Below are 25,405 nucleotides of genomic sequence, written 5' to 3'. Positions count from 1 at the left end.
ATGAACATTGAACCACAGGTGCAGACTAAAAAACAGCAGGGGCGTCATTCAGTGGCTGTACGATGCACAGAAAAGCTTCAGTACAGGATATGTTTGTGTTTGAAACTGAAGAGTTTATTTCTGCACTCAGAAAGGAGGAGGAGGAGAGTGAGGAAAGGGTCAGGGTTAAGCTTAAAAGTGGCATGGAGACTACTTCAGCTACATAGAGCAGGAACATGTATAAACCTGCAAACGAATTTAGCTTGAATGCTAATGTTAATGTCCCTTAGAGAGGTTTTCCAAGTGATCACTGTCCTTTGAGTGCCTGAATAGGAGCTGAGAGGGAAGTTATCTGTAAAACACAAGGTGCATCACACTTTCTTTGATCATTCTTTTGAAATATCTAAAAATGTTACAGTATGTTTTTTTAACTGTTTAATCCTTAATGTGTTTTGATGGAAATAAGTCACCGTTTCCACTGGATTCATGATGAAAAGGCAAGACAGTTATACTGGGTAAACATTTACACAGAAGGACTATTGCTTATCAGAATGGCATGTCTTTGTAGTGTTTGTAGGTTCTCATCCATGCCATCATTCAAATCTCAGTGTCAATGACCTGGAGTAACCCTCTTTTGAGGTGAGGCCATACCTCTCAGCCAATCAGAGTGTGAATCGGAAACCCAGCCTCCACTTCCTCATTCACGTTCTCTGGCTCTTTTTTCATTCAGTGTTTTATGCCTTGGCTTTATTTATTCTGGTTGTCTGGTTTCTTTATCTCTTGTGCACTAACTAAAATGACCCTTGTTCTGATATAAAAATATGAATATATATATTTGCACTAATCTAATAATAATAATGATGATAATATTAAACTTGCAATGACACAGATATGAATTCAAATTAAATTCAGACACTTTATGAGCACAACAACAGAAAAGAAAAGTTGGAGATTGATTTTCTTTAATTTATAGGCTTTATTATATAGGTTTTATATAACAACAATAACAGTCATATCAAGGCATGTGATTTTTGTGGTATAAAAACACTTGTGGAGTAAAAAGTGTGACTCAAATTCGTAAAGTGTCTCAGAGCAGACACCATGTTTAAGAAAATCTTTAATGTGCTCATTTAAAGTTTAGAAAAGAATTAAGTACTTTTAATGAATGCGATGTTTGCCTGTAAGCTCTTAAAACTGTCTGTTTCACTGTGTAATTTAATAAACAAAGAAATTAACACGATTTAAGACCTAAATATTAAAGTATTACTTGTGAAGCAGCAGTACAGGTCATTTGTAATCATGTGTTCATGTGGATTTGTTACTCAGATTAGTATCATACAAATTCACCTTTCAAGGTCAAACTTATTTTAATGAATGCAAATCATTTTTTGATGTAAACGAAATTCTTTGCAGCACTAATAAACTTCCTTTATGTACAATGTGTTTGATTTTCTCACATGAACTCCTGTGATGCATTCTTCATAACAAAACTGACATTAAACACATCAAAGGCACCTCAGTTTTAACATTCATTATTTTATTATTATTAATCTCACACTGGTCTTGAACTATAAGGCACTATTGTGACACGTGGACAGTAGACTAAACCATAACTGTTCTGCTTCTGTTTCTCCAGTATGTAGCCCACTGCACATGCTCATTAGTGTTTGTCTTCACTGAATTTTAAATCATGATGTCACATAAAAACACATCACACTTTCACAAACATCCATGGATTTAAATTCATAACACTGTAATAAGTCTAGTTTAAATAGCATTTTTTTTAAAGCCTGTTCTTTAATCAGAAGCTGATTTAGCAAAAAAAGTGAGTTCTGGATTTAGTTTCAAGTTAGTGCACTGAAGCTCATCTGCTCTTAACCTTCAGACCAATTGTTAATGGAATAAACTGTTCTCTTGCTGCCCTCTACTGGCACTGGAGTGCTACAACACTCTCCAACTCTGAGTCTGCGCCACTGAAAGCGTAAAAACTCCACTTTATGAATGTGCAGCAGCTGTTTCACATCTGATATGGAGGAAACTTCATACTAACAAATACAAGCTTCATAAAATGTCTTCTGTAAATACTTTTTACAGGTTTGTTCACACCTGATGTTCACAGCTGGTCTCACATCAAGTCCAACCCGCTCAGGGACATCATACAGGATCAGGAGTGCTCAGCTCTTTACAATAAAAGCCTGTTACACATGATTTTTACAGGTACTGAATGCAACTTAATGCAACACATAAAAGCAGAAACGTGTTCAGATTTTTGATCTATCTATGTTAATGTTCATTGTTAGCCACTTTATTAGGTACACTTTGCTAGTACTGAGTTGGACTCCCTTTTGCCTTCAGAACTGCCGACCAATGATCAGTCCAACATCAAAATATAGTAAAAAGACTCAAAATATAAGAAATTATTAAACAAAAAAGTACTAAACAACGTCAGTTTACCAGTTGCTGCCCTCTATTGTCCATGAGTCAGAGGGCAGCAAAATACAGAAAAAGAAAAACAGCAAAACTCTACAGCCCTCTTCTAGATACAAAGAAACCTTAATGTAATATAACTGCATCACTCTACTATGTTATTTGACTGAACACACAAATATAAACAGTATTTCTGGAATATTAACTTATTTACATAGACAGTAACAATTTAAGAGACGGTGTATACAACAAATACAACTCTAAGCAGCTGTTCTACACTTTAGACCTGACCTGCACTGCTGTAGAAGAACAGCTATTGGACAATAAATAACAAAAAAACAAAAAAGCCAGAGAGATAGCTCAACATTAAACCAATCCACCTTTACTGAAGGCATTTACAGCAGAATCTGGAAAGTTGGACCAGCAGCGGGAGATTGCAGAAACAGGTTGGTATGAACCTCCGTTCTGTGGATTACATTTTCTGTAAATCATGAAACTAGCAACAACAACAAGAAGTGCAGCAGAAACTGAGAGACCAGTGATGAGTCCAACAGATCCATCCTCCTTCCCTCCATCCTCTGTGTCTCCTCCTGTCTGACCTGCAGGTGAGAAACAGGTGTGAGGTGTCAGCTGTCAGGTAGGTGATGAGTGAAGAACAGAACAGAATCCATTTCCTCTTCAAACTGCTGTCAGACATTATCTACTGCACTCTGATCACATCACTCAGACCAGCTGCTTTCTACAAAGTCTCATCAACAACATCTTTAGAAACAAACATCAACAACCAGGAAGCAGCTTCACCTCTGATCACACACACACTCAACTCTACTCACTCACCTGGAGGATCAACAACACTCAGGTAGATGATGTTGATTAGAATCACAGGTCCTTCCACTCCCTGGACAACACCCACTCGTATGTTCCAGTGTCCTTGATCGTCACATTGTTCAGAATCAAAGACACGCCTCCATCTTTCATCTCTCTGTCCTGCAGATCCACCCGGTTCGTAAAAGATGGATGCTGGTAATCTGGATCAAACTGCTCATCCCTGTAATTAAGCACATATTCATCTTCCAGGTCAGCTCTGCTCCACTCTACAACGATAATGGGGATGTCCTTGTCTGGAGATCGACATGGCAGAGTGATATTGTGTCCAAACTCAGCTGTGATGCTTTTCTGGTCTGAAGATGAAACAACACAGACCAGAGAGGTTAAAGGTCAAAGTACAACTGCCAATCAGAGTGAGGATCAGAGACACTGCTCTCTGATTTATGGTGGTTTAATCCCTCTGTGGTTACCACAGCTGTGCACATCACGCTTGTTCTAGAAAATCAGTACCAGTAAACTTCACTCTGCAGGATCATGTTTAAATAATCTGCTGAAGGTCCACTGCCCTCTCTCTCAGACATATTCATATCTCCACACTTATGTCACCTGAACCTTTCCAGTCCTCATCCTCTTCATTGCTACCCTCATTTCCTCCTGACTAATCCTCTGCAATTCCTGATTCATTAATTGTCCTCCTCCCTCCATCTCACAACCCTGCAGAGGTTACATCTCTGTCAGTGGCGACATAGTACACCTATGTTGTAGTACACTTTTTAAATCCTTCTCACTGCTAGAAGGCCTGATTCAGGACAGAAGAGAGCTGCTATTATTATTAGAGGTTAATCTGCATTAAAATAATGTAAAGTTTTTAAAGTGATGGACAGAGTGGCTGATACTTTTCGTGTGCGTTCAGGTTTTAGACTTCGAAAGTGTTTAATGCCTGGTTTTACTGATTGACTACTTTGTAAGTGGACAGCCTCTTTGACTTACTACAAAATAATTCATGCACGTGTCTTTGCATTTTAATCCAACAACATTTGATTCTCAAGTATTTGAATTAAAGGTTTATCCTGTCTTACTTTTTCCATTTATGAACTTTCTTATGTGCCTTGTGTACCTCACTGCAGGCTTCACATGTGATGTTTGGACACTTGATCCATAGTTTATGGGAAGGAGTGGCGACCTCTGGGTACTGGATGTCTCCGTTTTCATTTTTGGGCTGTGCTTTGTTCTGTAGTCTCTCCTTCCTTATCCATCACACAGCTTCATTTCTTAAAGTTATTTTTGCTTTCTACACACTCTGTCACTCTGTCAAACACGTACTCTTTATTTAATTATGTTTTGTAAATAAACTATCCTTATTTCATAATTTATGAACCAGGCTGTGGAGATGAACAGAACCAAAGTGACTTTGTACCTTTTAAGAGCTTTTTCCCCTGCTGCAGACGAGAAGAGCGGATAAGCACAAATCAGGAAAATCCACATTAAAACTGATTTATGATTCATTGTGCGGATGAAATAAAATCCTCTTTATCATATGAAATGTCTTTTGGATTCCATGATGATGTCATATTGGACCCCAGTGGTGCTAACACCCAGAGCAGCCGGCGCCGGTGGTGCATTTTGTTGACCGCACGACTCCAGAAAATTTATAATTGATAAAGTAATTTTATATTTTTAAGAGTTTTATCAGAGCTTTTAAGAGTTTCTCCTTTTCAGTCATCTGATGATCTGTTGTGGGTCTTATTGGTGAAGCCCCCAGTGGGTGTCATGTCGCATTTCTGACCCTTGTGTGTATGTGCACATCTGACCCATCTGGCAGCTATTATTGGTATTGGCTCAGCATGTACTGGGAACCCAATATGCTCTACTCATGTGGGAAAAGTGCATCTTCCACTTCCTTCCTTCCACAGCCCAGGACACGAACAGCCGGACCGCGATCTGGATGCGGATGCAGATTGTTTCTTTTTCACTCGGTGCAACTTTTCTCGTATTTACGGCAGAGTGATTCTAATTTGCACAGATTTCCATAACAAGAACTCCATAACAGCAAATGAACTGTACAACAGAAAATGTAAATGTTATTTATGGTCTCCTCACAACAATGATAAGAAAAATAAACTGGGCCAATATGGCATGTTTGTTAATACAGAGACACACATGTTAATGTGATCTCTGGTCTCCCACTCAGAGACACAGGTCTCCGAGTGTCCAGCATTCAGACGGCTGCCTGAGGACACTCATGTGAGAGAAAATCTGCTCACACAGATATGTAGAGCCAAATACTGTCACTAAGGCCTCTGCAATGTTCTGAAGACAGTTAAACTTGTCAGGTAGTGATGTCCAGCAGGTGAAAATGCAGCTCCATGAACACGCACAGCTGTGGATTCCAGCTGCGTCTGTAGTTCTGCAAACTTTGACCCCCACAGAGTCGAGCTTTTCAGTTCAATCGGCTGCATTTTGATGTCCTCTGTGTCCACCCAGTTAATGCGAGACAAATCCAGCTGCTCATTAAAGCTTTCTGGTTTGATCAGTCTCGAGCCTACAGATGTACCCATGTATTTCCGTGGTGCTGATGCTGCGCTGATTGGAAAGCTCCCTGAGGCATTTGAAGTGTTGGAATGTGGAAATTTCAACATCGCTTGAAAAACTGCCAGCTAGCAGCGTCCCTCTCACCAGTAGGCTAAGTTATTTTTAGCCAATTACAAGTTGAATCTGGTAGTTGGGGTTGTTAGCTAAGATACCGTCATTAAGAAGCGGCACAACTAATGTGTCTATGCGAGCTATTTGCGATGTGCACCACTGGCCATTTATTTATTAATGCACCTTCTCAGATTAATTCACTGCATGTTGTGCCCAGGGCTGGACTGGGACAAAAAATCAGCCCAGGCATTTTGACTACAGACCGGCCCACCAGGTATTAAAGCCATAAAGCCTTTGAATGAAAACAAACGCTGTTGTGACAGTGATGTACACTGTCTTGTTGGTATATGTATGATTTCTATACATTTTACATCAGATAAAAACTTTGGTCGTAAGATTCAGATAACTATTTATTAAAAGCTAAACATTTTAAATGAGCATAAGAAAGAAAAGCATTTCTTTGTGCCCCCCTTTCCCTGTTAATGCCCTACCTGACCCACCCCTGCACAGTTACCAACTGTCAGCTACTTAGAAAAGGATCCTGGTAAAATTTCGAGTTAATAACGAAATTTTATTTTCCATTATTATTTTCCACAGGTGCCAATTCATCAGAAAGTCGTCCCTCACCTCATTACAAGCAGAAACAAGTCAAAGTAATCACCAACAATTAATATCTCTGGATTTGCAACTCGGCAGTGAAAATCCTGACAGTAAATTTATCATAAATTTCTGGGTCTTGTTTAATGACGGCCATTGTGGCAACACCTTCGAAGCGCTGGTGGGCACTCTGATGGCTGCTAAGAAGAAGGAGTGATCAACTTCCTGGGGGAGCTGCTTCTGCAGGCCATCTATGACAACGTTGACACCATCCTGCTCCAAGAATGAGAATCCGGTGTTGGGATAGGACAGCCTTCTAGCAGCCTTGGGTCTTTCCTTCACAAGGCTCCGTTTTTGAACTGAACTCCAATAACCAATCGGATTTGACTTAACAGTACACCGACAGAATCAGCTGGCATTTCTGCATAGGATTTTTTTTCTTTTTGCTTTCAGTGTGATAAATGAGGTAGTTTATGCTTTAGTGATTTTGACCACAAATCAGGAACATAATACTTTGGACTTAAGCATTTATTTGCCTCTCTACTGTTTAATATCATGACCCTAGATGACCCACAGGGCAGCATGCTCACTAGATTTAGCAGCTTTAGCAAACTACTGTACACTTTTCATTTGTTCTCTCTAATTGATTGTGATGTATATCAACCTGCACTAGGCTAATCCTCCCTTTGGTAGTGGGAGTCACGACCCCATTACTTTGTGAGTGTTTTTGTTTTAAAAACTTGTGCAGCTCTGAGACAAAGGGTAGTGTGTGCTTTCCAGCTGTGCCACCAAACAGGTGTTACAGTCATTTTTCTAAACGAGACATGTCTATTACCTCTTATTTGACCAGTGCTTTGGAAATTCAAGAACATCTTCCTGACAGAAATGAACTAAATGACAGCTCAAGTGCATTTAAAAAACAAACAAACAAACAAATATATATATATATATATATATATATATATATATATATATTTTTTTGCAATGCGATGTGCTAAAGTCGTTTTTATTCCATCTTTTTATATGTAGTCATTAGTGAAATTTCTCTGTTAACAAACTCCAAAAATGGCTTTTCCATTGAAACAGCTGATGAGCACATGGTGAATGTATTTTTTGTGCAGTTTTTATTAGTGTATAATTACAGGGTGATTGGTGTCAAATGCTAAAGGTGACTCAGGATTTTTTTTTTAAAAAAGCAACCATTCAAAAACCAAAAAAACCAAAGAAGTTAGCTTACAGCCACCCGAGAAGCTCTGATCTTGTCTGATCTTGAAAGCTAAGCAAGTTTGGGCCTGGTTAGCACTTGGATGGGAGGCAGCCTGGGAATACCAGGTGTGTGTAGAGCAGGTCGCCTACTAACATGAAGGATATATGTATATGGGCAATGCTGAACTTAACTTTCAGGACAACCTGAACACAAAAAGAAGTGAATAAATTAACAAAAGACTAAGAATTAGAAAAATATCTCACTTTTCAAAACACAATACAACATAGATTCAAAAGTCCAAAAAACAAAAAACACTAGGAATGAACCCCGGGATCCGAACACAGTCTAGCAGTTGAGCTTACTCACTTTAGTTTTGTAAATCATAACATGATCCCTTTGTTGGTTTTTTTCATTTTGTTTTCATTGGGTAACATGACACACTGGACTTTCCATGTGAGTCAGTGTCACATGATCCACAGCCACAAAGACAATAGGGCCATGCTGAAATCGTGGGATCAGCACCTAAATGTGAAACTGCTTTTTGTTTTTGTTTTCTTTTCTTCTTTTTTTGTAAAATGTTCAATTCAATGTAGTCAATATAATTTTATTTATACAGCACCAAATCACAATAAACAGTTGCCTCAAGGCATTTTGTATTCAAAGGTAGACCCTACAATAATACATAGTGATCCATAATGTGTATGTGTTAGTCCCCGAAGGGAAATTACTCCTCTGCATTTAACCCATTCACCCTGTGAAGCAGTGGGTAGCCACCAATGCAGCGCCCGGGGAGCAGTGTGTAAGGACGGTACCTTGCTCAGGGTTACCTCAGGGTAGCCGTTCAGTGGAGTCGAACCCTCGACCTTCCGATCATGGGGAAACCACTCTACCAACTGTTGTGGGGATAATATTCTTAAAGTGATCGCATTTGGTTACAATAACGTCATGAAAACCTGCCATTGTGACAGCCCTAATCAAACATGGGGTCAGCCTAAAAACAGTCTTATCTCCAGTAACTTCAGTCTTTAGCATGGAAGCCAAATCATGTCAAATTCATCATGTTCCCCTTCTTTTTAAGACAGTAAAAACAAAAGGTCAACGTGTTATTTCAGGATATTTTTAGATAAGAAAGCAGGACTCATGGGTCACCTTTCTATTCCTGCAGAAATGATATTTTTAGAAACTGAATCTGATTAACTAACTGAAAAACACAAGGTTTCAAAAACACAAGTCAGACATCTAAAGATATTTTTTCTATTATTTTGCTTTCATTGGGTTCTGTATGAGGTAATATGACACTCATGTCAGTGGCACATGATCCACAGCCACAGTAATGAATCTGTTGACACAGCAGTACAATAGATGGAATTCAGTCTGACAAAAGTTGTTTCATAGACTAAAATGCATAGAGCAGCTGCTTGTTTCATGCACAGCCAAAGTTAAGTAGAAAAGTAGAACTAGAGCCAGTAATTAAATACTTCGCATTTCTCAGCATAGTGTGTTGCTTTACACACAGCAACTCATAAATGAACATACGTGTTTCTAATGACATGATCAGACCCTCTGAGTGAAACTCTGCAAGAGTTACAGCTTTGCTTGATTGCTTTGATGTGCCCACAGAGACGGGATCTCCTCAGTTTTCATCATCACTATCTGAGCAGAGCAGGAGACACTTTTGGAAATGTGTTAACCCTTTCTCATTGGATCGAGACGTTTCCCCCACCTTTTTTAGTTAACACAGATCTCATTCAAGCAGTCCAAACCCCATTGTTTTAGCTATAGTAACCGAACAGAAATCACCTATTTCTAACTATTAGAAACTGCCTGGATTAGATTCACAATCAGTCTGCAGGCGTTCAAAGATGCCACATCTGTGTTGTTCTTTACCAACATCAATGGAGGAGGTGAGAGATTGCATAATAAAAGTGGCCATTTCTTATACTGTAATAAATTTTATTTTGGTTTATATGTAATTTTGTCATATTTACAGTATTTCAATTTTCACTCACAGTTTTAAATAAGAAAATGCCAAGAGGAGACTAGCAACCCTGAACTGTATGTTAAACTCCACAGCAGTGATACTTGTTCGTAGATAGGTGCATTTATTCTTTGTTGTGGTACTTTACTGTTCCAATGAAACAAGAACTAATTTCTTCTTTTTCTTTTTTCTTTTTTTTTGGGGGGGGGTGTGTCTAATTTCCACATAGGCTGTGTCAAATTTGCCTTCTTGGTCAATGACTGTTTTAAACGTTGGTGACTTAGAACCTCAAAGTTTAGCAGCACAACCCTTTGTTTCCTTTTTCCATCAAACATTTCTTTCAGTCATCTGTGTTTATCAGTGAAATATGTGATTGATCTTTATTCAATAACCGAAAAGTAAACAAATACAAAATTAAATATTTGATTTATCAAAGATTCATGATTACACATACATTGGACAGTGTTTCTATAATAATTACACACACTGCAAAAAAAAAAAAAAATAAATAAAAATTACAACATACTAATTGTTGGAGCTTAGACAGTCCAGGCCAATATTTTACTCAAATACATTTGGCCATATTTGTATTTTGTTATGATCTGTAATCTGAGTTTCTAGTTAGAATCTTGATTATTTTATGTTGTAATGTAATATACGGTCCATATGCTCCAAATTTGTCCTGCTGTCATAACCCATTGGGTTGTTCTTGTTGATCGGTGTCATCAAAACGTTCTCACTGACAAAGCGGGTGTGCTAGGCCGCAATGTGGTGGAGCAACAGTTTTCTGACCGTCGTCGTTTATCGTTTAGTTATAACATATAAGAAATGTAAACGGAGGGCCGAAGATTGCCGCTACAATAATAAATGTTTCATGAAAATCTGACACTTCAAAACATAAGAATACAAGTTTTATAAAAATCCCGTTCTTTGATCATCATATTACATGTGTCACATTTTAAAAGGATAATATACTCGGGAAATTGTTCACAAAACCGTTTTAGAGAACGTAACACACCTTTACTTTTTCCACAGTGCCTCTTCCAGAGTCTTGTGTTTTTTACCATCAGACAAAATAACTATTATCTAAGACCTGCCATTATATGTCTGTCACTTCTTCACAATCATTTGTGTCCGCTGCTCTCCTCAGGTGTGCTGGGTCAGATCCTAATGCAGAGGTTTTTGTACTGGGGGGGTAAAAATGGCTCTTTGGCAGTTCATCAAAAATATCTAAAAGAGCGATGTTTTAAGTGGAAAAACTGTCTTGGTTGATTTCAAAAACTCTGCGCGCTTCACTCTTTAGAAGGCCGTGATTTCGGCTCCTTGGTCAGATCAAAACCGTGCCCCGGTCTTTCAGTGGCCGAAGAGAGAGCCTGCATCTGTGAAATGACTTTATTGACGAGTCTGGAGTTCGAGAGATTGTCATTGTACCCACGCTGGCTGATGTGCGAAGACGAAACACACTAACTCCTGGAATCTTGCTACTGTGCCACCGACTCATGTAGAGGCGTGTGTAAGTCTACATGTGCTTCCTATATTCCTTGTTTTGGAATAATCAAAAGCAAATAAAAAGAATGCTAATGCTTCCAAAGGGGCGTGCAGCCAAATCCCCCCGCCCCCCCATCCTCACTGCTGTCTGCTGTTAAGAAGAAGCTGTTTTTAAGAATAACCTTTTCCATGTCCACAAAAGCACCTGTCTAAAAAGGTGGCATTTTTTTGTCAGAAAAATTACACTTTTTGTCTAAAATTAAGAAGGGCACAAAATAATAAATTCATTCAATAGTTTCATTTCTATCACACACATTATATTCCATTGCCATATGTTCACGGTCATTTTTAGGGGTCATATGATTATTGATTATTAGGGAGAAAGAGCTGAGTCATGATGGACTGAAAACTGAACTGAAAATCAGTTCAAACAAGATATTATAGAGGAAGAATACATTTGGACATTCAAGTTCTTTTGTTTGTTTTTTGTTTTTGTTGTTTGGTTGAGTTTTTTTTAATCATTATATAGCACGGACTTGTTTTACCATCTAGTTTCTATCTATTGTTATACTTTTTGATACATTCTCAATCATCCAGGTAAGTAAATCTCCAAAGGTTACTTCTGTTCATCTGGACGTAGCTATTTCAGAAACGCTATGTCCAGATTAACAGAATCAACCTTTGGAGATTGTTATACTTTGTTTATATTCCTTGTTTCAGTTTATTTCTGACTCCCGTCTGTTGTTGTTAAGTTCGCGTCACTTTGAAAGGTGTTCTTGCGTTTTGTTTCCCTGTTTTATGTTGGTTGTCTGTTGTGCTTTGTATTTAGTTTTACTTTCCTCGTGTCGTTCCTTTGATTCGGTTTAGTTCCCTTGCTGTTCCCGCTGATAAACGAGCAAAAAACGTAAACCGGCGAACAGCACGAAATACAGTCTCCTCCTCTGACCACGAAATGTAAATAAGGCGAAAGTTGCCGCTTCCCAGTTTGGCATGTCACCACCTCACCTCAGCTGTATCACCACGTGATTTCTCATAAAACGATTTCTGCTGCTTCACTGTACCTGACGTGTTTGTTGCCGTCTTCATGTTTTCCTTCTGTAGGTGAGATTTTTTTTTTAATAAAACAGAATATGCATTTAAATTTTGTTTAAAGAAGTGGTAGCCTATATATAATACTTGTTATATTGATTCAGTATGAGTATGTGGAGTGTGCCTCCATAATGGATAATATTAGGATGGGACGCTTGTATGACAGGTTTCTGAAGCGCAGGTACTCCGAGGTGTGATTCAAAACACCCATGTCACGTTGGCTGATTTAAAGTTTTTGTGCGTTTTACTCCAGCTCCAGGACAGTTCCTCCTGTCTCATATTCCTACTCACTTTGTTTGTGGTTGAGGATAGATATGGTCTTAGGAAAAGAGGAGAACCTGAGAACGACCTTATAGTTAGACACTGTTACTTCGCCACAGCGTGTTGTCTTGTTTTAGTAAAGAGGCTCAGTGTCGGTTTTGTGACTGACAGTTAGTTGTGAACAAGATCTTAGGTTTATGGAATATGTATTTGTAAAAGTTTCACTTTCAACATAACAATCTGTCTCTAATAGGGAATGAAATGTTATAAAAATGCTAATACTTTGTGAATTTGTTGTTTGAAATGAATCGTTAATTATGTGAGGATCGTAAGGACTGAATCTCATGAAGATTTTCCCATAAGTCTGTCCAAATGTTGCATTTTTCCAGCTATAAATGAAATGTTTCTTCAATCTTTGTTGTCCATTCACATAGTACGATAGTACCTTGTACCTATAGTAGTACCTTGATTAGAACCGAAACTTAGAGAAAAAAGTTTGGTATTTCTATATACTAATACTATTTTATTATTAACATTAATAGAGCACACTGTTCATTTAGGCTTGCACAAAAATTGCAGGCAACTTGAAGCAAATGTGATTTGGCGCTCTCCATATCTCCATATCCATATCTGTCCACAAATAATTAAATTGAATAGAAACGTCCTCCAGTATATTCAGTTAATATGTCATCTGTTTGAGTAAATTCCCATTATTTTTGAAGAATGATTGGTGGGGCTCACTTCTGAACACTCAGTGTGAGGACTAAGAGAAGAGTTTTTGGTAATGTCCCCACAGTTTTGAGCCATCCACGTAAACTGTCGATTACACACTTCTTCTGACTGCATCTCTCTTCCTAAAAATTAAAACTCCTTGTAGCATCTATCACAACCACAACAAGCACAAGAAATGATTGTTTTAATTCATGGCATTTCCAGTAAATTGTGTGCCACAGGCTTTCACATTTGTGCGACTCATTTAAATATTCTCCTCCTGAAAGGGAAACTCCTACAAATGGATATGCAGTAAGACCAGCCTCAAAAATTCTCCTGTTCATAACTTGCTGTCACAAAACTGGCACTGTGTCTCTTTAATAAATCTAAAAGCTTTTTAATGTCAAAATAATTTAAATATGGACCTAAACATTACTTTAAAATTCAAACCTTTCCAATAAAAGATATTTTTCCACTGGATATTCTCATTTTAGAAGACACCGGAGTAAAGATATGGATTTTGTAGTCCATGTTCTGCATATGCTAAGTTCAAAATAGCCAACATTCGGCATCACATTGTTAGTGATGTTCCAAGTCTAGGAGCATTGCTCTTCTCTTTTCTTAGTATCAATCTTCCTATCTGCCTTTACTTGACCTCAATGACATTTCCATCAAGATCAAGGAAAAGAGGTTAGGAAGAGGAGATCTGAGAGTCGTTTGGAACACAGCCAGTGTTTTGAAAATTTTGTACTTTGTCAGCTCAACACAGTGTCAAAATGTCAGTTTCAAGCATCCCATCCCCAATTCTGAGTGAGTTTTAGATTTTTAGATTTTTTGTGTTCTCTCAGGTTCTTCCTGAACTTTGTAAAACTCTAGATAAATGGGCATTTTCTAGACTTCTGTCCTTCATAAAGCATTAGTATTCCACACAGTAATAGCAAGCAATGAGTGAGAAAGTGAAGGCCAGGTGGTGAGCTGTTATGCTCCTGCTGTTTGTATTGATCTTCTTGATAGCATTTATACATTAATCTCTATGTAAACCTGTTTGTGTCTCAGAATCTGTGAAGTGACAATGGGACTGAGCTTTGTGCGAGCTGGAGGCATCGCCCTTTTTTTTGGCCTAGGCCAGGGTCTAGGCCAGGGTCTAGGCGTAGGCCTAGGCCTAAGCCTAAGCATCATATACCAGTTATACCAGGTAAGGAATCAGCAGGAGAAGCCTCACAGGCAGGTGAGAGGGGAATCAAGATTTATTGCAACTGGTTTTGTCTTCAGATGTTTTTTTGTCTCACCTTAATGTAGATTAATTCTGATTCTTTCTCTGATGTGCAGGTATTACCTGATGATTTCAGTGAATATATTAATTTTGCCTTTGTTTTCATTTGTAAAGATAATGACATTTTTATAATTATACTTTAAAAATATCTTGATTAAGAACTATACAGTACAAGCTTTTGTGCAAACAAGAAGGAAGACAAGAGATTAATGATATCATTTCCCACAGTCAGTAGATGCACTAAAACTCTGAATCACTCAGTCTGAGCACAAATGCCCAAACTGAATGGATTGAAGCTGCTTATAATCAGATCTGCTAGTCAGGTTTTACAGTAGGATGAACATTTCTAACAGGATGTAACCAAAAATCTGTAGGTTCCAGAAATCTCTCCTATCTCCTTTTCCTAACCTTTTTTTCTTTCACCTCAATGAAAGCATCAGAGGTTAAGGAAGAGTGGGTAAGAGAATTTGTGAGGATGTAGGCAGTGAGTCCTGCACTGAGAGTCTGTCGGATTGATGCTATGACTGTAGTGATGTGGACACTGTACTGGTCCGTAGTGGTGAAAAGAGAGCTGAGTGTAAAAGCAGAGTTCTCAATTTACTGGCCAATCTACATCCCTACCTTCACCTATGGTGACGAGCTTTGGATAGTGACCAATAGAACGAAATTGCAGATAAAAGCAGCAACAATGAGCTTTCTCCAAAGGCTGGCTGGCCTCTCCATTAGAGATGGGGTGAGGAGTTCGAACATCTGGGAGAAGCTCATTGCTTATTCTCGACTATAATTCTGTCTTTTCTTTATGGTGACATTTTAACTATCATCCTGTAGACTATGGCACAACTGCTCTTCCAGTTACTTTTCTTTCCAAGCTCCTTAGATTGCCATGACCCAGATGACAGAGAACCTACACATACATTTTTCATCCTGAATGTTTTACAGGAGAAAATTGTCTCCTGCTGATGAGGACAGTATGATCCTGACATAGAGCACAGGCTGATCCTTTGATTTATCTCTGCTTTTGTGTCTTTCAGACAACGAGGACAGGTCCAAATAAACCTAAAAATGTTGAACTCTCGGTGTATGAGCAGTGCATTGTCGCCCACCGCGTTGACCCACAGACCATGCAGGTAATGCCACTTTACATGTTGTTTAAACTGAAACTGTAAATATAAACGCCAAAGAACTGACAGCACCCAGTACTGACACAAACAGGAAGTGTGGGGTTTATTTTCCTGCATCAGCATGAGCAGGCAATATCCATCCAGATTTCTTCCTGTGTGCAGATCACATGGAGGGATATCGCAGGTCTGGAGGAGGTGATCAATATGCTAAAGGAGAAAATGATCTTCCCTGTTCAGAAAAGACATCTGTTCAGGAAATCCCAGCTGCTGCAGCCGCCCAAAGGTCAGCAATCATAAACTGTTGTTGTTGTTCAGGATTAGCATCATTAGCATAAGCCTTTGCCTTAGTTATTCTTAGATGGGATACAAAATTGCCTTAATCAGGACACCCACAGAAACTTTAATCTCAATCTACAAAGGATGCAGCGTTTAACCATTACATTATATTTGTATTAGATATAATCGATCAACAATAACCATTTCTTGTTTGCTGTAATTTCCATTTACCATTTAAATTCTTTTACTTTAGTTCCAAGATCGAGATTTTAAGTTTACTTGTTCTTAAGTAAAGCAGGACGTTCTTTCCAAGCCTGGACACAAGACAGCAGTTGAATCAATTGTAACCCATTAAGCCACAGTGCTGGTCTCTTTGTAATTGGTTGATTCTCTTCTAGTGTCCCTGTATGTGTGTCCAGAGAAATGGAAGTGTTTGTCACTGTGTATTTAAGGCATACATGTTGTGAATGAGTTTTCAGTTTCCGACAGAGTTTAATGCACCTTATGCTGTTTGCTTGTGTGTATTGATTGTGAAAGTATTTGTTTAACAAATGCTTAAACTTTCTTTAGTACTCTGGTAACCATAATTCATAGTTTCATCATATCATAGCTTAGCAAATTAGTGTGTCTTGCATGTTGCTTGTTTGCTGTGTCCAACAGCACAGCCAGAGCAGCCTCACTACGTTGTTGTTTGTGATAACGTCAGCTTCCATTGTGCTGCTCTGGTTCATGAGTGGTTTACCAATAACCCAAGGTTGACTGATATCGTTCTGCCTGCATACTCTCCCTTTCTAAACCTGATAGAGGAGTTATTTTTGGCATGGCGGTGGAAGGTGTACGACAGAGAACCTTATGTCCGTGTGCACCTCCTCCAGGCCGTGGAAGAAACCTGCCTAGACATATCAGTAGATGCATGTCAGGGGTGGATCAGGCATGCAAGAGGATTTGACCCCTTCAGCCTGGCCAGGGCCAATATAGCCTGTGATGTGGATGAGATTCTCTGGCCTGACCCGGAATACAGACAGGATGCTGAGGTGGAATAATGTTCTTGTTGTGTGTTGTACTGTATGGTACATGAATACAAATGTGCCACTGATTGCGTGTTTTGTGGTCATCATGTGAAAAGGTTTTTGAGGGGACGAACCACAAGTAAGATAACTTGCCAGTTTTGGGAATATTGTTTTACATTTATTGAACCAATGTTTAATACTGTGTTGTGTGTGTTTTTGAGGGCTTGTGTGTGATGTCTGTGGGCAAAGTTTGTTTTTTCATTTAGAGTGAAGGGTTTTCTGTGTAGACCTTCGTTTTGACCGGACAATAGGATGTTTGGGAAATTGGATTTGTGTTTACTGTTTTGGGAATACGAGGCATAGTTTCAAGAAATGTGTTTAAGCAATCGGAAAAACTGTAATAATAATACAAAGCAAAACATGTGGTTTCCCATCTAAAAATCTTTGTTTTCTACATTATTCACTTGCTTATTATCCACCAGTCTCCTGTTGTTTACAGCGCTGTCGGTCGCTGTTTGTTTGTTTTGTTTTTTAGTTTAAATAACTTCCGACAAAGTCTCATTTCTGTTGTTCAATACTGAAGAAATTTAAACTTCTTAAAATTATGCCAAATTGCAAAACTCTTAGCTTTGTCTCTAATAAAAACTTTGGTCTGCTTCACTTCAGCAGCATCAGGTAATGTTCATATGTTGATTCATGGTTTTCTTCAGTTTTTGTTCTATTGCAGAATATTTTTAAGGTTGTCTGCTATAAACAGCCAGGCCAGGAAAATATACTTCGTGTTTTTCTGTGTTTTATCCTCAGTTACTTTGACACAAAGGCTTCTGCTGTGATTCTCACACCCCTGATACTAATAAATGATCAGAATTTTAATATCTCTCACCGTCTGAGTCAACCTGAAATGAATTGAATCTGATCAAATTGAATCAGGAATTGGGATAAATCGAGACCTTGTGAATCAAAATCAAATCAGTCATAGAAATCAGAGCTGATACCCAGCCCTGGAGCTGTGTGTCCACTGCATGTGTGAGAGTGACGAGCTGTTGCCATCGATGGGAAGTTTGAGACTGTAGGCGAGCAACAAGCTGTTACTTTCATGGTAGTTTGATTTCTAACAATCAGCAAAATAATATAAAATCCCATTGTCTTCACAACAGGTGTGTTGCTGTATGGACCCCCAGGATGTGGTAAAACACTCATCGCCAAGGCAACAGCAAAAGAGGCGGGCTTTGCTTTCATCAACTTGAAGCCGAGCACGCTGACAGATAAATGGTATGGAGAGTCCCAGAAACTGACTGCTGCTGTGTTCTCACTGGCCTCCAAACTAGGCCCAACAATCATCTTCATCGACGAGATAGGTGAGCAACACACACACACACACATATAGTTTATCTCTCTCTGTTAAAGTGGAAATCATTTTGACAAATTCAGTTTGAAAAATAGTTTTTGTTTTTTGTTAAACTGTGTGTTTTGCTTAGAATGCCCACTTTATGTCATGAATCGTCTGTGTAGTGCAGGAAGGAAAGGATCCAAATGCAGGCTCGTAGGCGGGATGTTAACTCGAAACAGCTTTATTATATACAGTTTTATTAGCTGAAAGGAAAATAATAAAAAACTATACTGGGAAATTATATGAACTCAACAGATGGAGAGACACCAGAAAACACACAACGTTGAGGGAGATGAGCCTTGACCTCCCAGTCAGCTATCGAGCTGGTGGGTAACAGACGTCTCCGAAAACGTCGGAGCGCTTTTGCAAATATGTGATGGCTTGATAAATTGAGCAGATATTTGAAGTTTACACAGCTACATTCTTGCCTGAAAATATGTTAAAAGTTTATTTTGTCACCCAGAAAGAGTAGTAAGAGTAATATTAAAACTTAGTAATGAACGCCATTGTTGGAACCTGGAATTGGCTGGGCCACGCTATGAATTCTGGGATAGGTTGGGCCACGAAGGAACCCATCCTTCAAATCCAGGGAAATGAGGGACGCATTTGTCGGCTGCATTTGGAGTGGCCTTTGAATTGAGACAGGCTTCATCGCTGGCTGTGAAGTAATCAGCCTTCAAGTGCGGCCTCAGGTGGATGCGGCTTTGGGACACAGCTGCAGGGACATAGGGCCTTCACAATAAAACAGGACAAAGAGGAACATGATGGAGAGGAGACGCAGATGAGAGGGAGCGATGGGACATGAGCGAGAGGAGACATGACGGGCTGGGGAAACATAGAATGGAACACAAGGAAGGAAAGAAGTTGCTCATAGAGAGGGGCTCATACAACATATATAAAGACAGACAGAGAGAGAGAGCGGCACAGACGGCAAAGACAAATAAATAAACAATAAATAATCAAGGAGCTAAACAGAACAACCTAGGCAATATAGAAATTAACTAAAGACTAACTTAACCATAAACTAACTAACCATAAACAATAAAGTTGAATTCTATTCTATTGAATTCTAACTATAACACAAAATAACATGAAAATACAAAAACACAAAACACTGGTTCAAATGAGCCAGGACCATGACACTGTAGGATTATACAATTTAATTGGGAGGGGAAGGAAAACCAAATTCACTTGACTACCACCTGCTGACATTTAGTGGCGATATTTTCCATATTCTACCTTAAAATTTAGAAATAAGAAAATTCAGAAAATTCAAAACAATGTAATGTGTTTTGAATTTTCTTAAACATAAATGAAACATATAGAAACATATAAAGAAACTGATTCTGCTTTCAGTGAATTTGGTCTGCAGGAAAGGTTCAAAGAGAGATGTGAATGTATTTTAATATTTGGTGTGTGTGTATGTCTGTATACATTTTGAGAAATACCATAGAAGAAAAAAAGAGGCAAAAAATTTTCAAATAATGGAATCCTAACTGAGATGATGAGACTATTCTGTCTGTTTGAACAGATTCATTTCTGAGGAGTCGATCCAGCAGGGATCATGAAGTCACAGCTATGATGAAGGCTCAGTTTATGAGTTTGTGGGATGGACTCGAAACAAACCACCAATGCCAGGTATGCACACGTCTGACTTGCTTAGGTTCAATATGGAGTCTCGAGATATTCACTGACCTGTGGATGTGTTATGGAGAGGAATTTGTCTCAAAAGGGTTGCAAATGCATACAGTGTGATCCGCAAGCATAAATTGATTTACAAATGTTTACAGGAATTTCTGTGTAACGTTTGAGGACTCACAAGTGTGTGCTTCCATAGGCCATAAATCAAAACTGTAGTTTTTAGCTATTTTTGCTCCTAGTTCAGTTAAATTTGCATCAATTTTTTGCAGTTTCAGAATAAAACGTTTGTTTTCAGCAGCCAACGGCATGTACAAGTAAATGATCTCTGTTTTATGTTTACATCTTTTGACAGAATTCATTTACCTGCTCTTTAATCGTTTGCTCTTTTAACAGTGTGGAGGTTGTTAAAATTGTTTTGTGAGCTTTAAGCTGAGATTCTGGCAAAATACATTTATATTTAAAAATCGATTTTAGGATTTAATGGATCAGTATTGGATTATTCAAATTAAAATCAATTATCCATCCGTCTATTTGCTTCCGCTTATCCTTTTCAGGGTTCCGGGGGGCTTTGGAGCCAATCCCAGATGTCAGCTGACTCCACACAGAAAGACCCTGACCGAAAATCGATTAGAATTGGGATTTTTTTAAACCCACCCTTATTTGCAACCCTTTTGAGACCAATTTCTCTCCATAATCTATGCAATATATGTGAATCCTGAACATAAACGATCAGATGATCAATAAAATGTTTCTTCGAATTTTTGGTCTGTATGTAAATCTGATTAAAAGTTTACTTTGTCAGGTGATCATTATGGGAGCCACCAATCGTCCTGAGGACATAGACCCTGCCATCTTGAGGAGGATGCCCACCAAGATCCACATCAAGCTGCCTGTATGTCCTTTTCAAAATAAGTCTGACTGTTTTTTAAAAACAAACAAACAAACAAACAAACAAAAAGCATACTGAACGCAGCAGTATACCCTCTGCATTGGTCGGTTTGCGTGCCGTGGCAACATCATCACACGTTCATTTCTATTTTTGCCTGCTGTTAAGGCACAGGATGCTGTGGTATTCTCCTGAATGGAGGTGTCACTACTCAGATAATAACACCACATTAGAAGGAATAAGGCAGTGAAGACATCAAACCTAAAGAAAAGCATCCCAAGAAGTCTTGTGTTTCTCTAATGATACATCATTAAAATGCAGCAAAAACTGACAAAGCTCTAACACTCACGTCTTCATCTGCGGTGGTGGTCGTGAAACAATGTGTTAGGTTACAGAAACAGAGTGGTGCATGACCAGCCGAAGTGCCCTGGACAGGCGGCATGCACCAGCATATGAGACATAATTTTTGGCGCATACCACCGTCAGACGGGGGTGTGTGGTGAGGATAAAAATAGTCTGACAGTGTGTTTGTTTCTGCAGAACATTGAACAACGCAAGCAGATACTGAGACTGATCCTGGAGAATGAGACGGTAAGTTCACAGCAGAAGGGAAAAAGTCTTGTGACTGCGATATTAATCCTTATGATCTAACATTATTTTAGCAACATGGTTCTTCTTCTGCTCTTTTAATGTAGTTAGCACAGGAAGTCAAAAAGCCCACAAACAGTAAATCCATTTAATAAAAATGAGTGAAGAAAAAGAAACCGCATTAGTGAAGGTTACAAATGATCTTCTTGTGGCCTCTGACAGTGGACTCATCTCTGTGCTTGTCCTGCTAGACCTCAGTGCTCAGTCGACACTGTCGACCATAATATCCTATTAGAGCGATTAGAGCCTGCTGTAGGTATTACAGGTACTGCACTGCAGTGGTTTGTATCATATCTATCTAATAGACACCAATTTGTACATGTAAATGGAGAGTCCTCTTCACACACTGAGGTCAATTATGGTGTTCCACAGGGTTCAGTGCTAGGACCAATTCTGTTTACACTATACATGCTTCCCTTAGGCAGCATCATTAGAATGGGAGGGAGAGCCTTCAGTTTTCAGGCCCCTCTTCTGTGGAACCAGCTTCCAGTTTGGATTCGGGAGACAGACACTATCTCTACTTTCAAGATTAGGCTTAAAACTTTCCTTTTTGCTAAAGCATATAGTTAGGGCTGGATCAGGTGACCCTGAATCCTCCCTTAGTTATGCTGCAATAGGTGTAGGCTGCCGGGGATTCATTGAGTGTTTCTTTCTCTTCTTCTCACTCACTATGGTTTAATACAGGGGTGGGGAACTCAGGTTTTAGATCTCACCCAGGGTCAACACACCTGAATCAAATGATTAGTTCATTACCAGGCGTCTGGAGAACTTCAACACATGCTGAGGAGGTAATTTAGCCATTTGAATCAGCTGTATTGGATTAAGGACACATCTAAAACCTGCAGGACACCAGCCCTTGAGACCTGAAGTTCCCCACCCCTGGTTTAATAGAAGACTCTACATTGAATCCTTATTTGTTATTAATCTCTAGCTCTCTTTCACAGCATGTCTTTTGTCTTGTCTGGTGCTGTATAAATAAAACTGAATTGAACTGGAAAAAAATGTTTTAAGAGAGGCAATGAGGGGGAATTGAGAAGGAGTCAGGAAATGTAAGGGAAAATGGACTAGAAAAGGGTATGATGGAGGAAAGGGGTAAGGAACAAACAGTGGATGAGAACACTGGAAAAAGAAGCTAGGAAAAGAAGATGAATAACATGTAATATTAGTCCTTTATTTATCCAGGTAAAAATCTCATTTCCAAAAGAGACCTGGCATCATGGCAGCAAAAGTCAATAATACATGTACCACATAAAAATTGAAACAAATACTATATCACATAAAAAAATACAATAACAGATCAATTAAGAGTGGCATTAAAAATAACCACACTGACTAAAAGAGTTATTCTCTCGTTCTTTTTCTCAAGGTAACCATTTCTGCCAATTTCAGTTCCTTCTGCAGATTATTCCAGAAAAAAAGCCTTTTTTCCTAATTCTGTTTTGATTTTTGGGACAGTCAATTGTATGATATTGAGAGAACAAAGGCTGTATTGCTATGGTTTTTACACATATAAACAGATAAATAAAAGGGAAACAGCTGAAGGAGAGATTTATAGATAAAGACCAACCAATGGGAAAGTCTGCTAATATACAGAGAAGGACATGTAGCAGCAGGATAACAGAACAATAGTGTAGATGATTTCCATAACCTCTGTAGGTAGTGGGCAGGTGCATTCAGAAAAAGCAGGTCACCATAATCCAATAAAGGTAAAAAAGTTGCACGAATCAAATGTTTCTCACTTGGAGGCAGAAACAGAAACAGGATTGATTGTCTAAACTTAGTTTACAAATTCAGATGATACCTAGATTCATTGATAGATTGATTCTGCCTCTGTAGGTGGATCCATTGATTAACCTCAGCCACATCGCCAGGGAAACTGAGGGTTTCTCAGGAAGTGACCTCAAAGAGATCTGTCGTGAGGCAGCACTGCTGTGTGTCCGAGAAATCATGGATTCTGACACGTAGGTGTTTGGTATTTCCAGGTCAGAGTGGGTACAGTGACAGGACGTTTCATGTTTTAAAATGGACATACTGATCAAAGTCAATATCTTGACAAAAAGGTATTATCAATTACTAATAAAATAAACATTCAGAACTGATGATATTTATTCAGTTTTTCATGTTAATTGGACAAATCCAACACACCTGCCAGTTTGTTGAAAGTATTTCTTTTCCTGTTTTCTTTTTTGTAAATCTGACACACCTGTCACTCTCAGTGTGCAGGCACTTTTTATGATTGAACTGAGTGATGCAGAGCTGCTCTTATAAAGTTCAGAAGTTCACTTGCTGTTTGCTAAACGTCTGATTTCTGTCTCTCAGCCTTTCAGATGACTGCATCCCTCCAATTAGTCAGGATGACCTCCAGAAGGCCACAACAAAGATGAAGGAGTCCAAGAGTCCCGGTGGCCTGACACTGGATGAAGCATTGTCATACTATTCATAATGTAATAACTGAAACAACACATAGAAATGAATAAATAAACAAGGGGAGCCTATAGAGACTAGCTGCTCTTGCAAAAGCAAACTGGGTTTGAAACCAGAGTGCATTCAGATCATTCTGATTCCAAAAGCTGCCAGACAGGAGAGGATTTGAAAAAAAAAAAAAGGATTTTCTAGAGAAATAACATGTAGTTTGGTGGCCTTTTCCTTTGTAGGCAGTGTCTACCTAGTTAATCTCAGCTCTACATTCAACCTGACTGCAATATCAAAATTAACCCAGTCAGCTCAAGAACTGCTTAGCACAAATCAAATCATCAGCATGAATTTGTGAGCAATGTATTTGAATAGGAGGAGCACACAGTGTGTACATGACGTTTCTTGACTTTTGCTTAATACTGTATGTATATAGTATTATATATACAGCGACTGATATCCAGTAACCGGCACACAGATTTAAAACCTCAGCTGAAATTAAACACTGGACTTAATTCACTCAGGTCCTGTCTTTCAGGTCACATTTGTATCAACGTTTTATTTACAACTGAGCAAATCGGTTTGGCTCAGATTAAAGTTACGTTTCATAACTGCATAGTTTTATTGAAGTTTAATGTCTCACCTGAGCACATGTTAGACTGAACCATTCGCTTCTTTTTCTTATCTGGTGTTCATATGTGTTGGATTTTTTTTTTATTGTGAATTTTGAATTGAAACTAACATTAAAAATCTTTTTTTTATACAAGGAGGAAACAGAAGGCGCATTTCCACTGAGAGGAGCAGGGTTTGAACAAGTCTGTTGATCATGAAGACTCCAGCCTGTACATAAATGATTACATCATCTCTTTTTAATATTTATTCAACTGTATTCTAAGCACCAGCTGTCTGTTACAATTTTTGGAGTTTACTAAAATAAAAATAAATGAAGTTAACATATGATTTATGTGAGGTGGATTTTTTGTGTGTGTTTTGTTTCTGTTCATATGTTACCTTTAACAGTAAAACATTTGTTTAACTATGAAACACAAAACACAACATGCAGACTCCTGGATCTTAGAAGAAAACTAACACTGCTCATGAGACTAAAGGCAGGAAACTGTCCTTTATAACTAAACATGTTATGTGCAGTTTGTAAGCAGAGACCTTCTCTTTAACTTGACCAAACTTTCACATATTGTGGTTTATGCTGTGAAGCACAACTTTGCCTCCAGCCCCCCTTCATGAAGCTTCTTTGGAAACACAGTGATGAAGGCCTAATGGAAACAGCTGCTGGCTCTAGTCTTCTCAGACAAAGTCATGCTGTTGTAAAAGCTGCAGTATGTGGTTTTGTGTTGTCCTGCTCAAATACAAACAACGCCTTCCCTGAAATAGACGTAATCCGTGATTACCCACAATAATGCCAAATTTGATCTCATCTGACAACAGAACTCTTTCCAACTTTGAAACAGATTTTTCAAATATATTAATATTAAATATAAAATTATCAAATATATTATATCAAATATATTTCAAATGAGTC

The 25,405-nt window shown here is 38.6% G+C and overlaps 1 protein-coding gene across 3 annotated transcripts; it reads left to right on the top strand.

The window, feature by feature from the left end:
* Positions 1-12,136: 12,136 nt before the first annotated feature.
* On the top strand, positions 12,137-24,825 carry LOC100693842 (ATPase family AAA domain-containing protein 1-B). 3 transcript variants are annotated; one of them, XM_005464641.3, is made up of 11 exons: positions 12,137-12,248; positions 14,265-14,403; positions 15,513-15,608; positions 15,765-15,885; positions 18,046-18,246; positions 19,810-19,916; positions 20,722-20,811; positions 21,346-21,396; positions 23,290-23,414; positions 23,773-23,897; positions 24,633-24,825. In XM_005464641.3, exons 1-10 carry the CDS (start codon positions 12,232-12,234, stop codon positions 23,894-23,896), a joined length of 1,071 nt encoding a protein of 356 aa, XP_005464698.1. In that variant the 5' UTR covers positions 12,137-12,231; the 3' UTR covers position 23,897; positions 24,633-24,825. The 3 variants fall into 3 exon arrangements, with proteins under 3 accessions (XP_005464698.1, XP_019212212.1, XP_019212213.1); XM_019356667.2 differs by having other exon boundaries at positions 14,265-14,436; XM_019356668.1 differs by having other exon boundaries at positions 12,147-12,244; positions 14,265-14,436.
* The last annotated feature ends 580 nt before the right edge of the window (positions 24,826-25,405 follow it).

This window comes from Oreochromis niloticus, linkage group LG3 (genome assembly GCF_001858045.2).
Source record: "Oreochromis niloticus isolate F11D_XX linkage group LG3, O_niloticus_UMD_NMBU, whole genome shotgun sequence".
Classification (NCBI taxonomy): Eukaryota; Metazoa; Chordata; class Actinopteri; order Cichliformes; family Cichlidae; genus Oreochromis; species Oreochromis niloticus.
Note: the sequence above shows the minus strand (reverse complement) of the source record. Positions and strands in the feature narration are given on the sequence as shown.

Coding starts and splice junctions, on each gene's coding strand:
- LOC100693842 (XM_019356667.2), top strand. Junction 15,609..15,764: donor TTGACCCACAGACCATGCAG/GTAATGCCACTT, acceptor TCCTGTGTGCAG/ATCACATGGAGGGATATCGC. Junction 20,812..21,345: donor AGATCCACATCAAGCTGCCT/GTATGTCCTTTT, acceptor TTGTTTCTGCAG/AACATTGAACAACGCAAGCA.